Raw genomic sequence first — 23,252 nt, forward strand, 5'->3', positions numbered from 1 at the left:
AGTCTTGACTAGTCTGGCACATCCTGTGCAGGTAGTGAGGCAGCTCTTATTCTATGCAGCAGGTTGAAATTCATGGTATCTTCTATTCCTTCTGACTGAGCTGTCTTTAAAGTTATGAAGTACCTGGAGACACTACTAGATTCACATAACTTTATTGAAATGCCCCCAATAACAATCTGCCTAATCTCTTGCTGTGGCTGATGTCAGAAGTTCCATCAGAGAGAGTAGTTATCACTAATAGAACATATGTGGAGCTGAATGGTTTCACTAGTTTTATCCCTTCTTTTACCAGTGAGATTGAAATAAGCAAAACACCTTGTCAGAAGGAGAATCTTCATAGAATACTTAGAATACCAGACTGCTCTGAGCAACCTGATCTAGTTGAGGATGTATTTGCTTACTGTAGAGGTGATTTGACTAGATGACCTTTGGGGAGGTCCCTTCCAACTCAGACCATTCTGTGATTCTGTGAAGGTACCTCAAGGTACCATCTAGTCCAGTATTAGCAGTTATCAGCAAGCTGGCATGCATTGGGAAGGCAAGATAATTGTATTTATTATTTACACTTTCTACAATGACAATTATGTCAAATAACTGGGTAGGATTGATGTTAAGCACATTTAATTTGGGGTTTAGCCTGTGATCCATCCTGCATCAGTTTTCTGTGATGTGAACTTATGAACTTCTACGTCTTTGGGGAGAGAATAACCTACCTGTTCGTTGTCATTCTCATATACATAACTCAATATGAATCTGGAAAAACAAAGCCCATTAGGGAAGGGGGGGGGGGAAAAGTCTGAGACCAGGGATTCTGCACTGTTAATTATCACTTTTATTAAAACTGAAAATGAAGCTGTGACAAGATGATGCCCATGGGAAATACATAATGTGGGGGGAAATCTGCCTGTGTTGAGAAAAATCACTGCAGCTCAACTTGACAGCAGAGGATTTTAGCTTTATGCCTTTTACTGTTCAGGTTCTGGAGGCAGTCATTGCCAGTGCCATAAGGCAGGAGTCGCATCTCCTCTTGCTTGTGGCAGAAATCCAGCGAGTAAGAAGCTGCCCCTGCCGAGTGCATCTGACGCCTGGTGACTCTGGGTTTTAACAGCTTCTTGCCACTATTGTACTTCTACCAGTTTTGTACTTGCTGATGAGAAGAATGCTCACCTCCGATTACAGGTTCCAGGGAAACTGCTCAGCTGCACGTGGGGTTCCTTGCAGGTTGGCTGCATGGCCTGGTCCAGTGCAGTATCTCTTTGTTGTTTCAGTTAAACAATAGGTTCCTTCTCCAAAGTTTATACTTTTGTGCAGAGATTCAGGGTGTACACAGCCCCATCTCAGTCTCTTCAGATCTGTTCTTCATATTATATCCCCTGATTCTATGTTTCTTTTTTTCAGACTTGAAATAACCTCTTGTGCTGTTTCTGCCTTTAGCTTTTCATTTCTTGTCCCCTGCTTTTCTTTCCTTCACAGCATGTGTCCTCCTCAACTTTCATTGTCTGTTTAAAAAGTAGGACACTAAGAACTCCTGAGCCTTTCCCTAGGTCCTCTCCTAGTGCAGCTGAAGCTATCAAGCAATTGCTAGCAGTTATTCCACCTAAACAGCACTGAAAGGAGAGCAAGTGTGCTACTGGAGAACTTCCTTGGATGGGTCCTGAGAGCATTGCACTTTTGCAAGTCTGATAGTGATCTGTGGCCTTAGAGGAGGGTTCTGAGTTTGGGCTTGCTGCTGTGATTTGTATAACTACATCTATTTACAAATAAAAATCTAGTTAAATAGGTGAAAGCCAGTTAAACAGAAGGTAAAAGTGCATTAGCACCTGTCTGGGTTCCTGTTTGTATTACCCTTTAATTATGTATTTCCACAGTTGTAGATTATCCCTAGGTAGCCTGATCTCACTGGAGGTGTCCCTGCTCACTGCAGTGGGGTTGGACAAGATGACCTTCAAGAGTCCTTTCCAACGCAATGCAATCTCTGAATTCCAGTTTCAGACAGTGTGCATGTAAACTGTGGCTGCAGTTAGTCCTTCAAGACTGCATGACTTCCTCATTAGTTGCTGACCTTCTCACAGTTTGTAGCTTGGCAGGAGGCTTGCTTTAGCCTTAACTTGTGCATGCAACGTTAACGTTCAGCGTCTTTTGCCATCATGAGGTTCAGAGTAAAGCCAATGTCTCCATTCAGCAGTTTCTGGTAACTTCAAGGAAAGATGTGGTTGTATGAGCCTCCAGCTGGTCTGGAAAAAGTCACTAATGATGCACTGGATTTCTGGAATCGCTGTATGCTTCTAATTGGTGATGTGGATTGTGCTAACAGGCTCATGGAGGGCTGGGAACCACTAGCTCAAGGCAGTCCTCTAAGAGGAAAAAGGTGTGGGATCCTCCTGATTATCTGCAGGAGATTGTCTGTGGCCCCGTAAACCAAATAGCATCCTACCATTGCCAACATGCTGGAAGATACTTGTAAAGTGAAGACTCCTTCACGTGTATCTGAGTAACTGAACTAAGAGGAGAAATTGTGATGGAATTATAGCTGGTGTTGTTACAGCAGAACAGTTCCTGTCCTGTAAGGACAAGGACACATCTGCTGGTTACTTCCCTGCACTCACACAGTGAAAAAAGGGCAGACTGAGCTCAGCTCCTTATTGCCAGCTCCCTGTGCAGCACTAATAAAAAAGAATCAAAGTTTCTGTGTTATCCAAGCCAACTAATGGGATGTTTGTGGTTCACCTATCATTATACAGAATGTATCTCTAGTGACAGAAACAATAACTAGTAATTAGCCTGGACTTTCAAAACCACTCCTAGAAACACAAGTCTGATATGAAGCCAAATTAATTTGCAAGCAAAGGGTTCAGGGTGGAATTGTGGTGGTGCAAATGCAAAAAGACCTGAGCTCACTGTCACCAAAGTGCTGTTAGTTTAACTGGAAATTGCTCAGACTTTATATGGGGGCCCTAAACCATCAACTGCTTAAACATCTAATTTGTGAATTTACTCAGAGCATAGCAGTTTTTAAATTAGTCAGCAGTTATCAATCAAAGGTTTTCTGTCCAGACAATGTGCAGATAGTACAAATTACTTGGGGTCAGTCAGATCCAGAGAAATCTGAGAAACCCCAAAGGGACGGTATCACCTGTGGTGACCAGGACGGATGAATGATTCTTGATCAAGGCTAGCTAATCAAAAGCTGCAATCATTGCTTGGGATGAGGTATTTTGGGATTGCTTGGCCTGCATTAGGAATAGTGTGGCCAGCAGGAGCGGGGAAGTCATTGTACCCCTGTACTCTGCATTGGTTAGGCAGCACCTCGAGTACTGTGTCCAGTTCTGGGCCCCTCAGTTTAAGAAGAACATTGAGACACTTGAACGTGTCCAGAGAAGGGCAACAAGGCTGGTGAGAGGCCTTGAGCAGAAGCCCTATGAGGAGAGGCTGAGGGAGCTGGAATTGTTTAGCCTGGAGAAGAGGAGGCTCAGGGGTGAGCTCATTGCTCTCTACAACTACCTGAAAGGTGGTTGTAGCCAGGAGGGAGTTGATCTCTTCTCCCAGGCAACCAGCACCAGAACAAGGGGACACAGTCTCAAGCTGCGCCAGGGGAAGTTTAGGCTCAAGGTAAGGAGAAAGTTCTTTACCAAGCGAGTGATTGACCATTGGAATGGGCTGCCTGAAGAGGTGGTGGAGTCACCGTCCCTGGATGTGTTCAAGAGGGGATTGGACGTGGCACTTGGTGCCATGGTCTAGTCATGAGGTCTTGGTTGACAGGTTGGACTCGATCTTTAAGGTCTCTTCCAACCTTAGTGATACTGATACTGAAGTTTAAATCACTCATGAGAACATTCTAGTTTTCCTTTCGGTTTGCTTAAAATAAAAATGGAAATAAAACCCACTAACTTTATGCATGCACAAAAGAAATCATATTGGGTAAATATGTTTGGAACAGTAATTTCATACTCTTGCTGCTGTAGCCACCTGCAATACTGTGTAGGATCTCATTATAGCATTTCTAAAATACCACAGAAGTGGAAGGGCTTCAGAGATCTGCAATGAAAATGGATTTATGGACAATAGCTGTGAGAGAAGACTATGCAGGATTGCCAAGTATCAGGGGACTCATAAACAGAGGTGTCCTGGAGATATTTGAAATAATGAACTGTACACGAAGAATCAATCAGATGTTCCTGTTGGCTCTTTATCATAACTCAAGAGCAAGGGAATATTCAATCAAAATGACAGAATTTTAATATTTAGGGGCTTACAGGAGGCTAATCACAGAATATCACTGGGGTTTTCTGAAAGGTGTGGGTAATGAGAACATGTCATGCTGCATTTGTTTTAAAACAAGGTGAGGAGACAAATTCTCCTCTTTGAAAGCAAAAATGCATTCCAAATAGCTTGGTCAGAGGGAGAAGCCTTTGCTGTGTGGGATAAGAGTTTGTCTTTCACTGTGATTTTTGCACCTCCACAAGATGTATTTTTTTTCCCCCCAACCGCTTTTAAGAGCTGATTAGAGATTACATAAATCACTGATATGATTCATCATAGCAATTCTTTTATTACCAGAGAATCCTTTTCATTACATCTTATTTTGATTGATCTTTCTAAAGTTCCCACTTATGTTCCCAGAGGGCACACGTTGTGCATAGCCGGCATAAACCTTTTCCACAGTTAATTGAGGCATTCAACCCCTTTTGCTGCATGGGAGAGATATGTATTCTGGGCATTAGCAAGAACATCTATCTCCATTACCAAGGCATCTGGTATTTTAAATGTTTGGCTTTTTAAATTCCTCTCTTTTTTTAGGATTTGGCAAAAAATAGAGCTTACAGCTTCACTGGTGAGCTTAACCTCGTGTGTGTCGCTACAAAAGCGTTCTTCCAGCTGCTGTTCTGCAAAAGCTATTGTTCAGTAGCTGTGGAAGAAAAGCAGGCACTGTAGTTTGTGCTATTTATTTTGTGTGTGATTCCAGTTAGAATAATTTAGTCCCTTGAGCTACCCTCTCTGAGGATAGCAGTATGTATTTTGCAGCAGATTTACGGATGTTTGGGAAGCGTCACTCCAAAAGCTGCTGCAGGCCTGCAGAATGGTTTTTTGGGCTGTAGAATGTTTATTGTGTAAAAATTCCAAAATTCTGAATCCCACTTTTTATCTGGCATTGGTTTGGGCTTTTCCTCAATCCTAAAGTAAAGAATGAGAGCTGCTGTAACTACTTACCCGAGCTGGAGGTGAGTTTTTGAAGACAGGTGCTGTCTTTTACTTAAATTAGTTCTTACAGTGTGGAAAACAGATGAGTATTTGGGTTCATAGGATTTGCCTGCCATAAGACCTTGCCAACTCTTTAGTCAGTCGCTTCTGATGTGAATGTTAAACAGCAGCAGAAAGCTGATTTGTTGTAATTAATTGTATAGCATAAAAGTAGGCCAGCATGTGGCTTCCAGGTTGGATAGATGGAGGGACCTGGTGCTCTGCCTGCCAGGCAACCACAGCAATTTCCATAGAAAGTAAGTACAACATGACATCCACATGTCCCTAGGTAAGGAAACCCTAGTGCTTGAAGCAGTAATGACCAAGTGAATAGTGAACTGATTGGCTGGTTTGAGGAATGAGAGCGAAGAACAGGTGTCCAGGAAGAACTGCTAGCTTCAAGGTGATCCCAAGTCAGCCTAAAGGTCCTGAATGGGAAACTTCTCCTTCAACATTCTCTCCAAACCTGTTAAAAAATGAAGTCAGCCTCACAAAAATCATATTTGACTTTGGCAGCCATAGATATACTGTCTGATGAATTCTGAGCTCCTGGCATGCATGTAATCTTCAAGCAGCAAGAGTAGGGATCAGAACCAAATGTTCTTTTTGGAGTTTATCAGGAACACCTAAAGAATCAAAAATGTTGGACTTGGCATAAACTGCAGTTGCACAAACAATGGAACTACCAGCTCTTTATGCTCTGTCCCATGCCTTCTGTCAAGGTGCTGCTGCAAGGCTTTAGAAGATGCAGAGGCTGCCATTATGATGGGAGAACTGCAGAATTGCAAGGCAGAACTATAGGAAGCTGAGCTGCTTGAATGCCATTGTTTGTCATATCATCCTTTGTGGGGTTTGTTTGTTTTGTTTTAAGTCTTGCTTATGGCAGTTAGTAGATTCAGGAGGTTCATGGCATTGCTGGGAAGAAACTTAGGGATGAGATGTACCTGCATGTGAATGACGAGCCTGGGAGTGAGTGGGTGGATAAGGTGGGTTCTTCAAGTCTCTGCATTTTTTATGATCCATTAACTTAGACATGTGAGAAAACAGTGAAAAGTCTGCCAGGCAGCCAGGGAGTCTGTCAGACACCTCTTCTACAGACAGGAAGGAACATGATTCTTTGTGCTCAATATACCTGCCCAAAAAATGTGGTGGTGTTTGCCCTTATTCTAAATATTTTGAGGTCTGTTCATCACATACATCTCCTTCAATTTCTCCTCTCCTTATCTGGGCAAGACTTGACAGTACTGTTTGGAGGGTCTTTTTTTTTTATAGTTTTAGAGCTGAATGTGTTAAACTGGGAAATATGAACCATAATGTGGTATCATAGCCAGTCACAAAGCTGAGGCAATGAAAACCTAATGTGGCAGATGCTAGAATTGGAGGGGGATAAATAAATTCGGTCTAAAATATTCCTCAGTAGAAGCTGAGCTCTGGATAGGTAGATGCCAATGACAGAGAACCATCATGAATAACAGGGTGTTTTTTTCAAGTGCAATCACTTCTTTGGCCACCTGCAAGCAGAAACAAAGCTCAAATTCAGATGAAGTGTTCATTCCTTGTTGACTTGATCACTCAAGTATGCACAAGTATTCTGCACCTTCAACCTGCCTTTAATGTGAACATCTCTAAGCAATTCAAGTGCATTATTTAGTTAAGGTGATACACAAAATCCCTTTGAGGTGCTGCACCTGATGTTGTTGAGCAGTGCTCAAGGCAGAGGAACATCAGAAGAGGTGCTGGAGTGGTGTGGTAGGGTGAAAGCAATCCTGATGCTTTGGGACTGGGGGAGAAGAGAGCTCCTGCTTTTGCGGAGGGGAGTGTGGGGAAATGACAGCCTCTGAGTCCTGTAAAATGAAAAGCATTAACTATCTCAGTTCTCCTGAACATCCTATATGGGGCATATCAGCATCTTTAACTAATAGCCTGCTTGAAAAATCTGTCTTTTACTGGTGTTGCAATCTTGCATCTGCCACTCTGATAAAACACTGACTCTGCCAAGTGTTTACTCATCTGTGGTGATAATGGAGAAATATGTAACTGACTTAACTTGAGAGCAGCCTGCAGTGCTAGTGAAAGATTGCAAAGATGAACCACTATAAAGTGCAGCTGTCCATTATATTTAGGATGCAAAGATTTTTTATTCCCGGCCAGCACTGGTCCACGCTGGTGCCTGGGTGAATGTCAAATGTCAGTGAAAGCATGCTTTGCTGTACAGCAGCTAACTCAGAAGAAGAGAGGTTGAATTTGTTGCTAACAGAATTGCTGTGTAGATCCTGGGCTCTATACGTGCACACACACATGGGAAGCGTGTTTATGTATATCCTAGCATGGGGGTAGTGGGAGGAATTAAGAAAGGGAAAGCCCTTTCCTTCCTCCCTACAACATATGTTCTCTTAGTACAGAGGAGGCACTGGCAAAAAGCATCTGCTTGGGCAGAATTACTGAGGAAAATCCTAACTGCAGAAGTTGGCTGGTATCACAGTTATTAAAAAAAAAAAAGATATCAAAATGAACAGCGTGAGATGTTGCTGAGGTTAGCAGCACAGTGCTGAGTTGGTCGGGGTAGAAACTCCCTGCCTGTTTGGGAAGGAAAAAAACAAATAGGCAAGCGAGAGAGTGGGGAAGAGGTTGAGAAAAGGAGGGAGTGTGAGAACGAGGGGCGGCAGGGGGTGGGGGGGAGAAGGAGATGTGCTGTACACTTAGCTGAGCAGCCAGAGGAAAAGCTTCCAACGGAGGATTTCTCAGCTTTAGATGTCTGCCAGTTATTTGCAGGCACACCAGCCCCTGTCTGTGTGGTGCCTTAAAGGATGTGGACTAAAGGCGAGTCGGAGGGACTCCAGACTTTAGGGATTGTGGTGGTGGTGTGCTCCTCCCTGAAACTTTTGCACTACCTCGGGCTAATTGACTTGTCAGATGGTAAGAGAACCTCCAAGTTTTCCAGCTCCTGTTTACTTTTGTTTTAATCTGTTTCAGTAAAGCCACTGTAGGTAGCAGATAGGCTGTGGGAAGGATAGCATTGTCTGTCAGGGCACTGACTCTCAATGTTGTCTTCACCTTTATTAAGAATCATACTGGCTGCAAGGAAGGAATTATGCTTTATGCTTTATAGAGGACTTGTGTTTGCCTTTGGTATATTACCATAGCCAGAGAGAATCTAGAGGTGTGATGATTTTCTTTTTTTCCTCCTTTTTACATTTTCCTTGTGTATTATTTTATCAAATTTTCTTACTGTTAATTATTTTTCTCTCTTGAAGATAGATTAATACCAACGTGACAAAAGGAGAGTCTCTCTTCAGATACTGAAAGCTCAACTGATAATTAGGTGCATGATTTCATATGGCTACCTAAAACAATTCTGTTGTGACATTTTCAGATTAAAGACATGGTGGGGAAAATGTGAATTAAACAAAACTTCTCTGTATTTGCTAGTCCAGACACTTCAGCAAAGTAACCAGAAGGAAAAAAGCAAACAAACAAACAAAAACACTTAAAAAAATAAGTCTAGGGAGAAATATTTCTCCTTTTACCTATTGAACTGGAAGATTTGGGGTCTCTTCATCTTACCAACATAATGAACTTTTTTTCTTTCTTAGAGGTTTTCATGGCTGAATAAAGCCAGATGTGTTTTCACAATTAAGTGAGCTTTAGGGATCGTGTTGTCTGTTCATGAAGAGATGTAGGTAGCCATTCAAGTATGAAATAAAATAACTCTTGATGAAGCACCTGTTAAAAATAACAGGATCCCCTAGTCGCTGAGTGTATTCTCCTTTCAGTCACTAACTGGCAAGCTTCTCTAGGCTTTATTCAGATGATATCTTTAAAATGTGCCGAAGCTGAGGGTGACAAAATACTGAATAGATGTAGAGGATGTTTATGTACAAAATATGCTTTACTGCATAGTATTAAAAGCAAGGAAAACAGATGGAATTTTAACCTTGCTAGTGTAAACTCAGCGCTGTCACAAAATCCTACAAATCCTCTTGCAAGATAAGGGAAAAATATGGAAAAATAACCTAAATAAAAGTAGCTTTATTTAGACTAAGAGAAGATGTAAATTGGCATGGATTTGGCATTCCGTGAATGTTGCTATTCTTCATTACAAAATGAATATCATGGGAGCTTTTAGTTTACTCCTAGAATGTCACTGGAGTTCAGTCGTTTATTTGCAAATGAATAAAGATCTTTGACAATGACAATTAATTTCCAGTAATGGCATCAGAAGTCCTCTTCTTAAAATTCAGCTGTTGTGTCAAATGCTGGGGCAATTGCCTTGCTACCTGTTTAACTGCAAGACAATTTTTATACCTTTGTCCAGACCTAATTACTGGCACTCCAGTGTCTGTTCTTTTCCAAGCAATTGCTTTCCCCAGAAGAGTTTCCCCAGTGTTTCCCCAGCAAAGCCAAATGTGTGACAAGTGAGAGACTTGTCTGTTCAAGGATTAAATGAGCAGAAGTGAGTAAGTGGTCCCAACCTGTGTTCATTGGACAGTTCTGGCTGCATTTTGATTGTGGATATCAGTCACTAATCACTCAGAACATAGAGGTATGGGAGGCAGAGCATTTTCTTTTCACTCTTTGTAAGGGACCAGTCAGAATTACAGATACGCCTGGTTCCTGCTTGCTGAGGGAATAACTGACAGTCTGTAAGAGCATGATACTATAAGCCTTTCCAGCTTTGGATAATCATTCTAGGAATTTGTTCTTTCTGGCTGCAAAATAGTTCACTTGGAAATCAAGATAGATAGATAGACAGATATGTATATAGGTCATTAATTAGATATTCAAGGTGAGGCTGGACAAGGCTCTAGAGCAGAATATCCCTGCTGACTGCAGGTGTGTTGGACTAGATGACCTTTGGAGGTCCCTTCCAACACAAACCATTCTATAATTCTATGTGAGCTTGTGGACTTTCTTCTGATTCTGTAAACTGTGCTCAGAATTATATATATATAAGTAGTAACATCAATGACCACCTGCATTACATTAATGTAGTGCAGTTGCCATCACTTGGAAATCTTTAAAGGCAGCATTAAAGTGATTTCTTCGATGTGCTAGGAAGCAGTGATGGGTGAAGTACAGTGGGTGCTTGTATTTCAACACAAATTTTTCATCACTAAAAAAGATCACTACTTTTTATTTATAAACCTCTAGAATTTCCATGTGCTTTCTCAGAGCATTGTGAAATAGCACTAAAATAAACCACTGGAATTAGCTATATTCTTGTTTGCTATTAGAACTAGAGTGAGTCTGCTGTCAATGGAACAGGCTGACTTACATACTGTTCCTTTGTCCTGTTTGGGACACACACACCCCCCAAAATTAAGCCTACCCAAAACCTGAGTGCAGATTCTCCATTATTCTAACAGAAGAAGCAATTGTTATGAAGAGGGAACTGGTGTAGACAGTCATTTGGAAAATGGGAAGCTTTAGAATGTGCTGAATATGTTTGCTCAGTTCCACTTTCTCTGCTCATTACACTCCAGAGGTGAGGTCTTGCTATTATTTGTTTTTTACTAGAAACAATCAAAACTAGGGATATCAGTGGCAGCTTTTATCTTTGAGCACAACCTAAAACTGTTGTGCTTTCTTCAATACAATATCCAGCCAATAAGAAATAACTGTTTTCATTTGTTCCACCTGAAATGCAGGTGGAATGAGTCTGCATGAAATGATCCCCTAAAACTCAGCAAACCAGAAGAGCTCCAGTGAGATCAGATTTTGCCACTTGCACTGTTTGTATTTCCAGAACTCCTCATTAAAATATTCTCCAAACAAGGGGCGGGGGGTGGGAAGAGTAGTGTCTGGATATAATTAAGAGGCAAAATTTGCTTAACTAAAGAGAAAGGTTGTGCAAAGCATAGTGCAATTTTTTGGTGACGCTAGTAAATATAGAAATGTTGATGACTTGTCACTTTACTCTTCTCCTGCTGTTTTATCTTCTGGAGTTTCCTGTTGTAATGGGTTGGGGCAGACCCCCTCCCCACCACGGGCAGAAATAACAACTCAGACAAACAGTTTGCAAAAGTGATGGAAAGTTTAAATAGAAAACAGTGAGTGTGTACATAAAACCAGAAGCACAGTGACAAGAAAAACCCCAAAACAGACCCAGAAACATCCCATCCCCACCTGAGGGTGCACCCAAGACCCCCAGGGCTCCTCCTCCCTCCCCCCCCACTGCTAGGCTAGTCTCAGTTGGCCAGGCCCATGGCTGGGAGACATCTCCCCCAGTTACTGGCTGGCAGAGAGGAAGGAAACAGCAAGTGCCAGACCCCGCCATGGATTGTATAGTGGTGCAGGAATTATGGTAGGAAATACCTAATTTCCTGTGTCTGCCCACTGGGCTGGACTTCTGGACACAGGAAACACCCCATGGAGCAGAGGGCACCCAGCCCAAACGACTACACCTGTTTGGCTGTGTCCTTGCTGCCATTTCATGCTGTGTCAGAAAGCTTGAGAAGTTAGTGTTCAGCTCCTCAGAGCTGCACAGATCACACTCAAAAGGGCGAGCTAAGAGATGAAGATTGCTTTCCTTTAGTGCAACAATGCATCCACTAGCTACGTATTGCATGTAATTTGGGAAAAAATTCCATGAAACCTCCTCCTGACTTCTGACTGGAGAGCAAAAGCTGCCTCTGTACACTGAGGAAATTCTGGCTGTACATTTGTTTTATGAGTTTGGCTTTAACTCAGTTTCTCTGCAGAACATCCATCCATCTTCCAGGTACCCTTTGAGCTTTCATAAATCATATTTCTTCTGATTAAAGGGATTCAGAGCAAATATGGATTGTGCTTTTGGACTAGTTCTTTACCAGTTCAGTAATACCAATGGCGGGGTACAAAAACCCTGAAAATGAGTAAAATATGCCATCAAACATGTTGTCAGAGATTTAGCTTTTTAATGCAGGAAAATCTGCTTTCCTTAGTCATAGTCACTTATTCTATGACAGAAGATTAGAAGAAGATGCTCAACTATTTTTTGTTTTTAATGATTGAAGAAATAGATTTACAAATCAGCTATCTCAGATGCTTCAGAGGTTGTTCCTGTATGCCTCTACATAATTCAACAGTATGTCAAAATGCACTGCTGGCTGGTAGATCTCAATTGCCTCTGAGAGAAATAATTTTAATATCATCTTCAATGGAGATGAGATCTTAAAGCCACTTCCCTCTAACATCACTAGAGTGAGTGCTTCCAGCTCTTTCTCAGTACACTTGTTTTCATGTGGTGTGTGCAGTACACAATGGTATATGGAGGGAGGAGGTAGACGTTTGTCTCAAGTAACCCTTGGGGTAATCCAGACCTCAGTAGAGGCTTGTTCCTCATAGTGGTTTTACTTGTCAGCAGCTGAGCTCAAAACAAGACCAGCTGAATCCCAAAGCAGGAACTCTGCCCGAGTTTGGATTCTAAGAAATCACAAAGAAGGGGAAGATTTATCATCTGGTAACCAGTCACCTCAAACTGTCTTATTATTCCTTGTGACTCTGTTGCAAGTGCTGAGTTTGGGAATAGCCAAAGATAAATCATACTTGATGCTGACTTTATTCATGTGGTACTGAATGCTTTGATGTAATAGTAAGTAAGCATTAAAGCCTTCGCAGAGGAGATCAGTTCTGCATAAGGGACACCCCAGGGCTCCTGTTCTGGCTACCTGAGCTTACCTCTACAAGACAGTTTTTGCCCATCTGTTACAGGTGTTAACCAATCTACAGTGAAAATTACATTCTACCTTCTTCTTATAATTTGATACGGTATTCTTTAATCCAAGTGTGGAATTCTTATATGAAAGCTCTTATAAGAGCATGTTCTTTCCTCTAGCTTCAGATGGAAGATTCAAACCTACTTTAGAGAGAGGAAGAGTTTTGAGCAACCTGAAAGCTGGCATCTCTCGTCTCCATTGTAACACCTGTGAAGGTGCTCAGCTATGAGATAATAGGGACTGAAGAAAGTTGGCTTCAGCCTATTAATGCTGCATGGTGCAGAGGCCATGTCATGGCTGAAGTAGTGCATTTCTTTACAGCCATCCCAGTGATTTCAGTTATGTTGAGCCTCTGCCACTAGCCAGGGATAAGCAGGGCTGTGTCTTCATGACTCTGCTCATGAGAGTGCAGGGAGCTGGATCCATTTAGTAGATCAACACTTTGAGCTCCAGTTCTTCCTGCAACTATTGAATGCCCGCATTTCCACTAGATCTCAGGGGTTTCACAGGATATTGATCTGAGAGTTTACACAATTAGTTACTATTTAGCTAGAGATAGCAAGATCCTGAGTCTGAGATATGGCAGTAAAGGTAAGTGTTAAAACCCCCAAACAAACAACAAACATAGTTCAGAACATTTGAGCTTTGTCACCACTGATATATGATGATAGCATTGTGTTCACATGTCCATGTTTGCATAGGTGTAGCACACTTCCCAATGTCCAGTTCATGCAGACACATTGGTAACTTCCAAGATAAAGTCCCACATTACGAAGGGAAGCAGTCAGAAGATAAATGCCTACACTATTGGCACTGCTTATTCTTGGTATTTCTAAGCATGGTCTTGCTTCAGGAGGATATCATTCATGTCCATATGACAGAACAACACTGCATGATCTATACCCATGAGACAGAACTTGGGTTGTGCAGCCAAAATTTACTTGAGGGTTCCTGGGTTTTGATATCTTGTCTGTGTGTTCCCTGTATAGTGTTTTCTCCATGGAAATGTGGGGAAGTGCATTAGAATCACAGAATCAATAAGGTTGGAAAAGACCTCAAAGATCATCAAGTCCAACCTGTCACCCAACACCTCATGACTACTAGATCATGGCACCAAGTGCCACGTCCAATCCCCTCTTGAACACCTCCAGGGATGGTGACTCCACCACCTCCCTGGGCAGCACATTCCAATGCCTAACAACTCTCTCCGTGAAGAACTTTGTCCTCACCTCGAGTCTAAACTCACCCTGAGTCTAAACATTATATGCAGTTATAATCTATTTCAGGTTAACTTTTTAAAAGTTATTCCAACTAATTATTGCAGGTTCCCTGTAATTACATTTCCATATTTGTTGCAGCACTTACAGTTTTCAAAGTTTCTCTTCTCATGCAATTAGATAGCTGCTAGACTTCATTACAGAGTTTGTCACAGAAGCTCCTGATGATTGGTAACCTTGATGCAGCCTGAGCTGTTGGCTCCCAACTGGGGATGAAGTGAATTTTGTTTGCGGCACATCATTTTCTGATTTCCCAGAACTTGTGGCATTTGCTAGTGCTTAAGGAGTCTCTCTAGATTAGCTTCTGACAGCTGCTTCTGATGTTCTGTGGCTTTTCTATCAGCTTCAGCTCTGCTAAGGAGTGGGAGAGGTTTTGACATTGTGGATTAATTGCAGTCATTCTGCTCCCCAAGGAACTTAATTTGAGTTGTTCAGTCTTAACAGTGAAGCCTTTAGTGTCCAGCACTCTTTCAGACAGGCAATTCTAACCTTTTAACTAGAGGGGATTCATTTTAGCAGCCTCAGCTCTCCGAATCTTTGGAGTGATTCAGTTAGTAGCTGCAATTACTCATGGCTGCGTGTTTGCCAGAGCACATTGCACTGCTCTGCTGTTTGGTGTTTGTCATAGTCACTCTCTTGCTAACCTTTTTCTTAAAATAGTAATTTCTTATTCATTTGTGTTCACATTGTAGTATAGCTTCCCTTGTTTCACAGCTCTCTGTCCTGTGTTCCCTTGTGTGTGTAAAACTGCCTGGTGTGTTTCTCTTTCTGGTGGCTTATCAGCTCACCTCTGCTCTTCATGTCACACTTGCCTGGCTTTCAGATTTAATCTAGATACACAGCCTGTTTCCACTGCTACTGCAGCTGCTGTTTTGCCTCCATTATACTTTTGTAGGGTTTTGTCCCTCGGCATCCTTGCAGCGTGATCAGAGCTGTGGAGCTCACATCCCAGTGTTTATACGGCATCAGGGTACAGCCCTGCAGGGGGAAAAGCTGGGTAGGCTGTCTCCATTCATCTGAAATGCCACCCTTTCTTTTGCACCTTGTTAGGTTAACGTCCCTCTGTGTTTTACCAAAAGGTTATACATGTCATTGCTTTAGAGAACCTGTGATCAGACCTGAAGTTCTGCTCTTCTAGTCTCTGCTCTGGGGCTGTCCTATCCTTGCAGCTTAGCCACTAAACTCTGAGGGTTTTTCTTACTTGAATCTCTGTGTTCAAGACTAACACGAACGCTGTGTCTGAGAACAGTTACATAGAATGGTCTGGATTGGAAGGGACCTCCAAAGGTCACCCAGTCCAACCCCTGCTGCAGTAAGCAGGGGCATCCTTAACTAGATCAGGTTGCCCATCCAAGTTGCTACTTTCCTGTGTAGGTTTTTCCAAACATTTGCTGTGTCTTTAGCATATAGTCTGAGACAGAGGCTTCCCTGCAGATATTTAGTATCCCCTTGGTTGCTGTAGTGTTTTCCTGCTTAAGCAATCATGAACTTACTTTTGTTTAATTCTTCCTCTTAATGCTAACCAGTCAACACAATAACCCTGTTCTAGCTTGGTTGGTCTCACATCATCTGTCTGTCACTCTGGAGTGAACAATTAAGTACTCAGAAGTGCAAGATGGCAGATCATCATGTCTCCTCAACCATAATAGCAGATGCTGATCTTTATGAAAAAAAGATTGTTAAAGCTGTGGCCAAAAATTGTAAGATCTCTCCAGTCAGAAGCTTATTTTCCCAGTTCCCAAGTGACAGTATTGCATTTTCTTAATTCTGAAGGGGGAGCAAAACAAACTGTGGTACTGATCCTGAATTACAGTCTAGCAGCTTCTTCCTTCTAACCAGGTTTGTGCACAGATTAGTACAGAAAAGTTAACATTTTGCAGCAATTCAGTCTTCAGTCCACCACTGGTATTATATTCCTTCAGGCTGCTCTTTCCCAGTCTAAATAACTCTAAGTCTTTTGGTCTTTCCATATTATGTAATTTAGCCTCAAATGGTTTCCCTTACCCTTACCTGAAGTATTTGTTGTTAATGCAGGTGTTTCTGGGAGCTGCCACTGAGCACAGAGGAGGGATTATTTCACACAGCTGGCAGGGTGTATTCCTGTTTGTACTTCTGGAGAAGTGCTTGTTGTCTTTGCAGCTACAGGAAGGCAGTTGCTTTTATTCAGCTTCTGACCCATCATAATGCACACCTCTGCAGCCTGTCCAGCTGTACTTGTGTGGTTTATTCTGCTGGGGAACTTGTAGCCATTTCCATTTGTCTTTACTGAATTCCATCGAGTTACCTTCAGGCCTTTTCTCAGATTTGTCAAGTCTCCTGCAGCCTTTTCCAAAGGGATGATACCTGTCCTGTTTGATCATCCAGCTTGGTAGTAAGCACATTGACCATAACTAAACCCAGAAAAGACCTCAGTGGAGTCACACATGATCCCTCCTGTCGTTTTGCTGATGATCCCTGCTGAGAGCTGCCCTCTGAATAGCTACCCACACAGGGTCCTCTACTGCAGGGCAGTTTTGCAAACTATTCCCTATCTGCCAGAAGAGAACAGTATGCGAGACAGGGCCAAAAAGCATTACTCAGATGAAGGGTGTGCTATATCATTTTAGTTTTGTTCTGCTGCAGTTTTGACAATTCAGTGACCCATACTTGTAAGCACACATCATCAGTTATTCCAGTATGTCCTGAGAACTGGAATGAAATATGGAAAGTTACATGTTCTTGTAATCCTTCCATCTCCCTAGCTGTTTGTCCCTTCCAGGACAAAATAAAGTCCTGCCTTTGGAATCTGTTTCCTGGCAGTAGGGAAGACGCAGTGATTGCCAGTCCTAGAAAGTTAAGGAGGAAGACAGGATAATATGATGGACGATATCCCACACAGCCCTGTGTGTTGGATTATCTTTTGGAAACTCTGACCAATACTGTTGTTCCCTGTGCAGTATGACAAGCTTTCTTCCTCTGAAAATGCCTCAGCATCACCAGGCCCTTCTAGTGAAAGCATTGGAGGACAAAAGCAGCATTTGCATAATACTTAACTGTGTGAGCACAGAGGCCAAGAATTGCTATTTTAGTTGTCATTCATATTTTGGTGAAGAGGGCTCATTAGGGTGTAGCTGAAAGAGACAGGACTGCAGTAGGACTGTACAAAACCAGCAGCAACAACCTCCTTGTGAAGAATAAACCACATGTTTTAATAAATCGAGATAAATGCCATCAACAGAAAGCCCAAGTGTAGGAGTCTCCATGTAAGTGCTTTGGAGGGGTCAGCATGGCTTAAAATATAGAGGTGTCCTCCACAAAATGCTGCAGCAGATCACCAGGAGAAGAGAGGGATGTTTCCAGTGGGATGGACAGAATGCTAGAGGGGGAGCAGAAAAGTAAACTGCTCTGTGAAGTGGAAGTGCTTATTGTGCTTTGTGCCGAAGTGTTTGAAGAACTTGGACGTTGAGCTGACTTAGAAGTTTGTTAATGGTTTGAAAAGCACAGACCTTTGTGATAGTGATGAATCAGCGAGCTAACTATGTTAATTAGTTATTTTACTAAGCATGACTTCAAAGGGGACTATGTGGGCAGTTTTTATAAGACCTTTTTTTCCCCCCCTGAGATAAGCTGTTCTAGCATATTTTTAAAGAGGAGGAACTTATGTTTTGCCTATATTCTAGAGCTGCAAAAGACATGGCCTGGAGCACACTGTCTCAAATCCACCTTGCACAATAGCAAGCTCCAGGATGCAGTGCACAAGAGAGAAGATCTAATGCCATGCAATGCACTTGTAGATGTCAATCCACATCATATCAGATTGGAATGAAAGCAAACACAGTCAGGGCAGAGAAAGGTCTGGGGCCTTTGGGGTATGTAGTACCTGCAAAGCAGATGCTTGTTTGTTCTCTCTACAACTACCTGAAGGGAGGTTGTAGACAGGCGGATGATGGTCTCTTCTCCCAGGCACCCAGTACCAGAACAAGAGGACACAGTCTCAGGCTGCACCAGGGGAGGTTCAGGTTGGATGTTAGGAAGAAGTTCTATACAGAGAGAGTGATTGGCCATTGGAATGGGCTGCCCAGGGAGGTGGTGGAGTCGCCGTCATTGGAGGTGTTCAGGAGGAGACTTGATGGGGTGCTTGGCACCATGGGTTGGCTGTTTGGGTGGGTTGGATTGGTTGATGGGTTGGACATGATGATCTTGAAGGTCTCTTCCAACCTGGTTTGGTTTATTCTAAATAAAGGGAAAAGTTAGTGTGTTTGTGTTACAGAAAATACATGCACAGCACTTTCTAAGCTGAATGGCAGCATCTTTAGAGATGTTGTCCTAGTGCAAAGCTTATTTCTGAGAGGCTGTTCAGGCCTTAAATCAAATTGGGTACACTTGGTGAACCCATTTTTCCATTCTCTTGCTGCTTATTGTCTCTTCCCCTTCAAGGCCATTCTCCCATGTATTTGGGGATGGAAGAGCAGCTCAGCAATGGGGAATTCAGGCAGGGTTGTGTATAGCTCCCATGCAGGTTTTACTTTGTTTAGCAGGCAGGGGTCCAAAACAGTGTAGTCAAAAAAACCCAACCCAACCTCCTGAAGGTTAAAGCAGAGTTATTCAATGTAATCTGGAGGGATTTCATTTTCAGAGGAAGATTATTCTTTTGGGTTTTTTTTGCTTACAAATGTATAGTAGCACTAAAGCTGTGTTGTGTCAACAAATGTGAAGGATCCAGTCTAATCTCCAATTGTCCTTATCTACCAATCATCAGGGGGACAGACACAATCTTCTGTGAAGCACATCTTTGCCGATAAGTTTAATTAAAATGTACTGGCAATTTAGAGACACGAGTTGAAGATGGTTTGAATTAAAAGCTAAGCCTATCTGGATGCTGAGAGGTTTTGTTTCCTTGCAGTCAGAGCTGTCACATGGCAGAGGGTTAGAATGGATGTCTGAGTTTTGAGCTACATCTGAATGCAGCCATCCTTTGGCTGGTGAAGATGAGGAGGAAGTTGTGGAATATTGCTGGAGTATATGGAGAGCACCAGGCAAGAGTAAGCTTTCTCAGGAAGCTTTCTTGTGACATTAAATCTGTCTGAATGTCCTTTTGCAAAACTCTGGGCGGATGTGGCTGTGGAGAAGACTTCAGAGCCTTTCTGAAGGGGCTGAAATGCCAGCAAGTTGTGGTGGTTTGGGGGTTGTTTTTTTAGCAGTTTGTGTATGTCTGATCCTTCCAGCTCCCTGAGCTACTAAAGATACCTACAGGTTTGCAACACATAGTCTTTGGCAGAGCCATGTCATTTTTCTCTTCCTTTCAAATGGGCAATTGCTTGTAAGCCTCAGAGCCTCCTGTAACAATACACTGATCTTATTATGGTGTGTTTGGAGGCAATTCAGTGCATGTGCTGATGGTACAATATTGTGTTCTGTCTGCTTTAATATATCTAATGTGTTGACTTCCTTCTGTGCAGCAGGCATTGGAGTAGGGGAAGAACTCCATCACTGAAGAAACACTAGAACATCTCTTTTCTCAAATCTAGAAATCCAGGCAAACTAGCAGAATATATCTGCTCTAGCTGTTTATGGTGTTTACCTACCTTCTGATGGGGCATAGAAGTTGAAATGCTGTCTCATAGTGTAAATTTGGGGTGAGGGTTGAAAATATGTGGGTGTTAATCCTGTCTGGCCACTGTCCTGCTAGGTGACTTGGCATGAAGTCAGTCCCCTCAGTAAGGTCTGGGTAATGAAGACAAATTTCTAATGCAACCACTTTGTCTGCTGAAAGCGCTCAGGGAATTATTTGTCTGAAGCCAAAGTAGAGCTTACTTCAGTTTCCTTCTCAACCTGTTCCAGAGATGCAATACTTTGATAATGACTTTCAGTTGGAGTATTGCATTTTTCACCAGTAACATTTTCTCAGGGCACTGTTGATAGCCTATTTCTTTCCCCTGCACCTGCAGTTCTACAGGAGAAGTAGTAAAAAGGATTGTATCTATGCAAGACTTGCAAACTACAGTACTTTTCAGACAGAAGCTCTCTTCTGTTGTGTCAGATATGTATTTACATTTATATAGAACTGCAAGATGAAAAATCCAGGCTCTTGTCATGGAATTGAAGCATAACAGAGTTTGGGGGAGGCATGGCAGCTGTGCAGGTTGGGTATACGCAGCACAGAAGGAGCTAGTGTTTGGTTGTGAGTTAATGTATAAATGATTGAAAACTTAGTAAGCTCTCTGGCAGGTGTGATGGTGTTGATGTAGACTACTTGTGATCCAGCATCTACATCTGCTCTTCCAGAGTCCTCCCCCACTGTTATCTGCTTATGCTGAAAACTTAATTCATATTCCCACAACCCTGTAACAATTTAAATAATTTATATATACCAATTAGCTGTCTGGAAGATGCCAAAAGACATTAATTACACCAACCCTGAAACTGTACCTCCTCCAGAATTAAATTACAGCAGGCTGCACCATCTATAGCATTATAAACATTCTCAGGTGGTTAATACTATAGCAAATGGATTCTGTTTGCAGAGCTCTGTGCTTGTGGGCTATGGAATCAAAGAGTCAGAGCCACATAATCATAGAATAGTTTGGGTTGGAAGGCACCTCCAAATGTCATCCAGTCCAGCCCTCATCAGTCAGTAGGGACATCTTCCACTAGATCAGGTTGCTCAGAGTCTTGTCCAAGCTGACCTTCCATATCTCCAGCGATGGGGGCCTCAACTACCTTCTTGGTCAGTGTTCCACCACCCACACTGTAAAGAATTTGTTCCTAACATCCAATCTAAGTCTACTCTTTTCTAATTTCAAACTATTGCTCCTTGTCTTATCACTCTAGACCTTTGGAAACAGTTCCTCTGCAGCCCTCTTGTAGGCCCCCTTCAGGAAGGCTGCTATTAAGTCTCCCTAGAGCCTTTTCTTCTCAAGGCTTAAAAACTCCAGCTCCCTCAGCATGTCCTCATAGGAGAGGTGTTCCAGCCCCCCAGTCCTTTTCTTGGCCCTCCTCTGGATCCACTTCATCAGGTCCATGTCATTCCTGTGTTGAGGGCTCCAAAGCTGTATGCAGTACTTACCAAAGCAATCACTTCAAAATGCTGGATACATACAGAGGCTTCACCTCTCTTGATTCACCATGCCCCCTCCATTCAGGTCCAGAAATTGAGACCAGTGAAGAGTACTTCACCCCTGTGAAGTGATTGCTCTCTTGCAATACCAGCTTATTGGTTTGCTGCCTTTCAGCCAGCGATGACAGGAATCACAGTGCTGTAAAGTTGTGGGTTTATTTTAAAACCTGCTTCACATTCATTGGCTCTAGCTGAAGTTCTCTGACTTCTGCTTGTTTCTGGTTTATGTTAATGAGAAGAGTACCAGTCCCCAGGACCTCTCTCTGTACCTCCTAAATGTCCAGTTTCTGTTGAGAGAGATGCTGGAGAGCATCAGCTGGGTTAGTGCTGCTGATACCTAGACACTGTGCAGTAAAGTTTGGACAAGGGTCTCCAGCTACTTCATTTGCAAATTCTGCAGCTTTCTCAAGTGTAAACCTGCCTGTTGATTTCTGAGAAAGTGTCTCCTGATGGAGACAAGCAACAAAAGACACATAATTAGCCTTATAGAAAGCATACACAGTGGAGCAGGCTCTGCCTGTATTGCAAAGATCACAGCACATTAAATGGTGCCCACCATTTGTCCTGTTAGGAGCCGTAGAATGTGAAAGAACACAGAATTAGCTGTTTTAGGCTTAAATATATCTTTTCAATGCTGATAACTGAAGCTGTTCAGCCTGAGATCTTTTTGATTAATATGAAATCTTGGAGGAAGTATCTAGCTTAGTTTTGTGTCTTGTGGCATTTCATTGTACAGTTTGCAGGTGTTCTCTGTACTTGTAATGAAATCTCCAGAGACTGTATGTTGTGTTTCAGCCTTTAGGATTCTATGGGGAGAGTTCTAATCAAAACAGCTATGGATTAGGTTTGCCTTTTTCCTACAACCTTTTCCTACAATCTGGCTTTTGACAAATTGTGTCATACTGGTTCATACTGGTACTGCGAGACAGGTTCAGGCTGTTGCTACCAGTAGTCACATCTGGGATGCACGATGGACTAAATGCAAATAATATTAATTATAATAAACAATGGGGAAATAAAATGTGGCTTACCTTGAAGAATGTTAGGATCCAGGCTGGCCATGGTGATTAATGGACCTCATTTGCAGCAATAATCTAAATACTGTCTTGTTTGACACGCAATCATTGTCCTGTGCAGTTGTATCACACACTGACATTCATCATAATGTACTGATCTTTAAATTTACTTTTTTCCAAGCTCACCTGTACTTTGAACACTTTGCTTCCAGCTTTCTCAGCTGGGATGCTGCTGAAGTTCATGTACAGAGTCCATACTTGGTTTTTTCACTTATCTGCAGTGAACCTCAGGAGTTTTCCCCAGGGAAGAGTGGAGGAGAAACATTGTTCAGGAATAGAAATATAGAAACATGGAAGATTGTCTGGTGAGTTTGGGTAGTAATCTATCATTCAGCTGTGCAGATATGTTTCAAGTTTGGCAGCTTGTCTTTCAGTCTTAAAAGGTGATCCTATAATACAAAGCTCTGGCTAGCTATTTACTAGCCAAACAAGAAACCAGCAGTTTGAGTCCAAGGTGCATCCTATATTAATAGTGTATTTTGGCTTTTATAAACATACAGTGACCTGAACTGTACAGACTAAAAAGGTCAAGCTGAATAAACTTGTGCCAGGGTTTCCTTGCCCCTTGAGGCCACATAGCACAGCTGTACAGCAGAATCTGCTTGCAGAGCCTGTCAGACCAGGCAAGACAAAGGTCTGAGTTTACAGACACCATTCACCATTAGTTCAGCAGGTGAAACAAATATTTTTTTTCTTAATCAAGTGCAGAAGTTTTTCATTTGTAACTGAGTCAGAGTGCTGTAAATCTTCCTAAAATCTTGCATGATTATACAGTTATTGCACTGCCTTCCAATGCATGTAAGTTAGTTACACCAAAGCTGTTCACCAAATCACAGTATCGCAGTATAACTAAGGTTGGAAGAGACCT

The 23,252-nt window shown here is 42.3% G+C and overlaps 1 protein-coding gene across 8 annotated transcripts in view; it reads left to right on the forward strand.

The window, feature by feature from the left end:
- KCNIP1 (potassium voltage-gated channel interacting protein 1) overlaps positions 1-23,252 on the forward strand; it is a 410,482-nt gene that overhangs the window by 346,035 nt on the left and 41,195 nt on the right. The window contains exon 1 of one of the 8 annotated variants that reach the window (XM_068158693.1): positions 7,933-8,154. The exons of the other annotated variants lie outside the window; for them this stretch is intronic. Coding sequence (XP_068014794.1) covers positions 8,046-8,154 — 109 coding nt within the window. The 5' untranslated portion in view covers positions 7,933-8,045. Of the gene's footprint in view, positions 1-7,932; positions 8,155-23,252 lie in introns of those variants that run through there. 8 annotated transcript variants of the gene reach the window in all.

Source organism: Melanerpes formicivorus, unplaced genomic scaffold, assembly GCF_026170545.1.
Source record: "Melanerpes formicivorus ecotype bairdi unplaced genomic scaffold, bMelFor1.0.p_v2 SCAF_2, whole genome shotgun sequence".
NCBI lineage: Eukaryota > Metazoa > Chordata > Aves > Piciformes > Picidae > Melanerpes > Melanerpes formicivorus.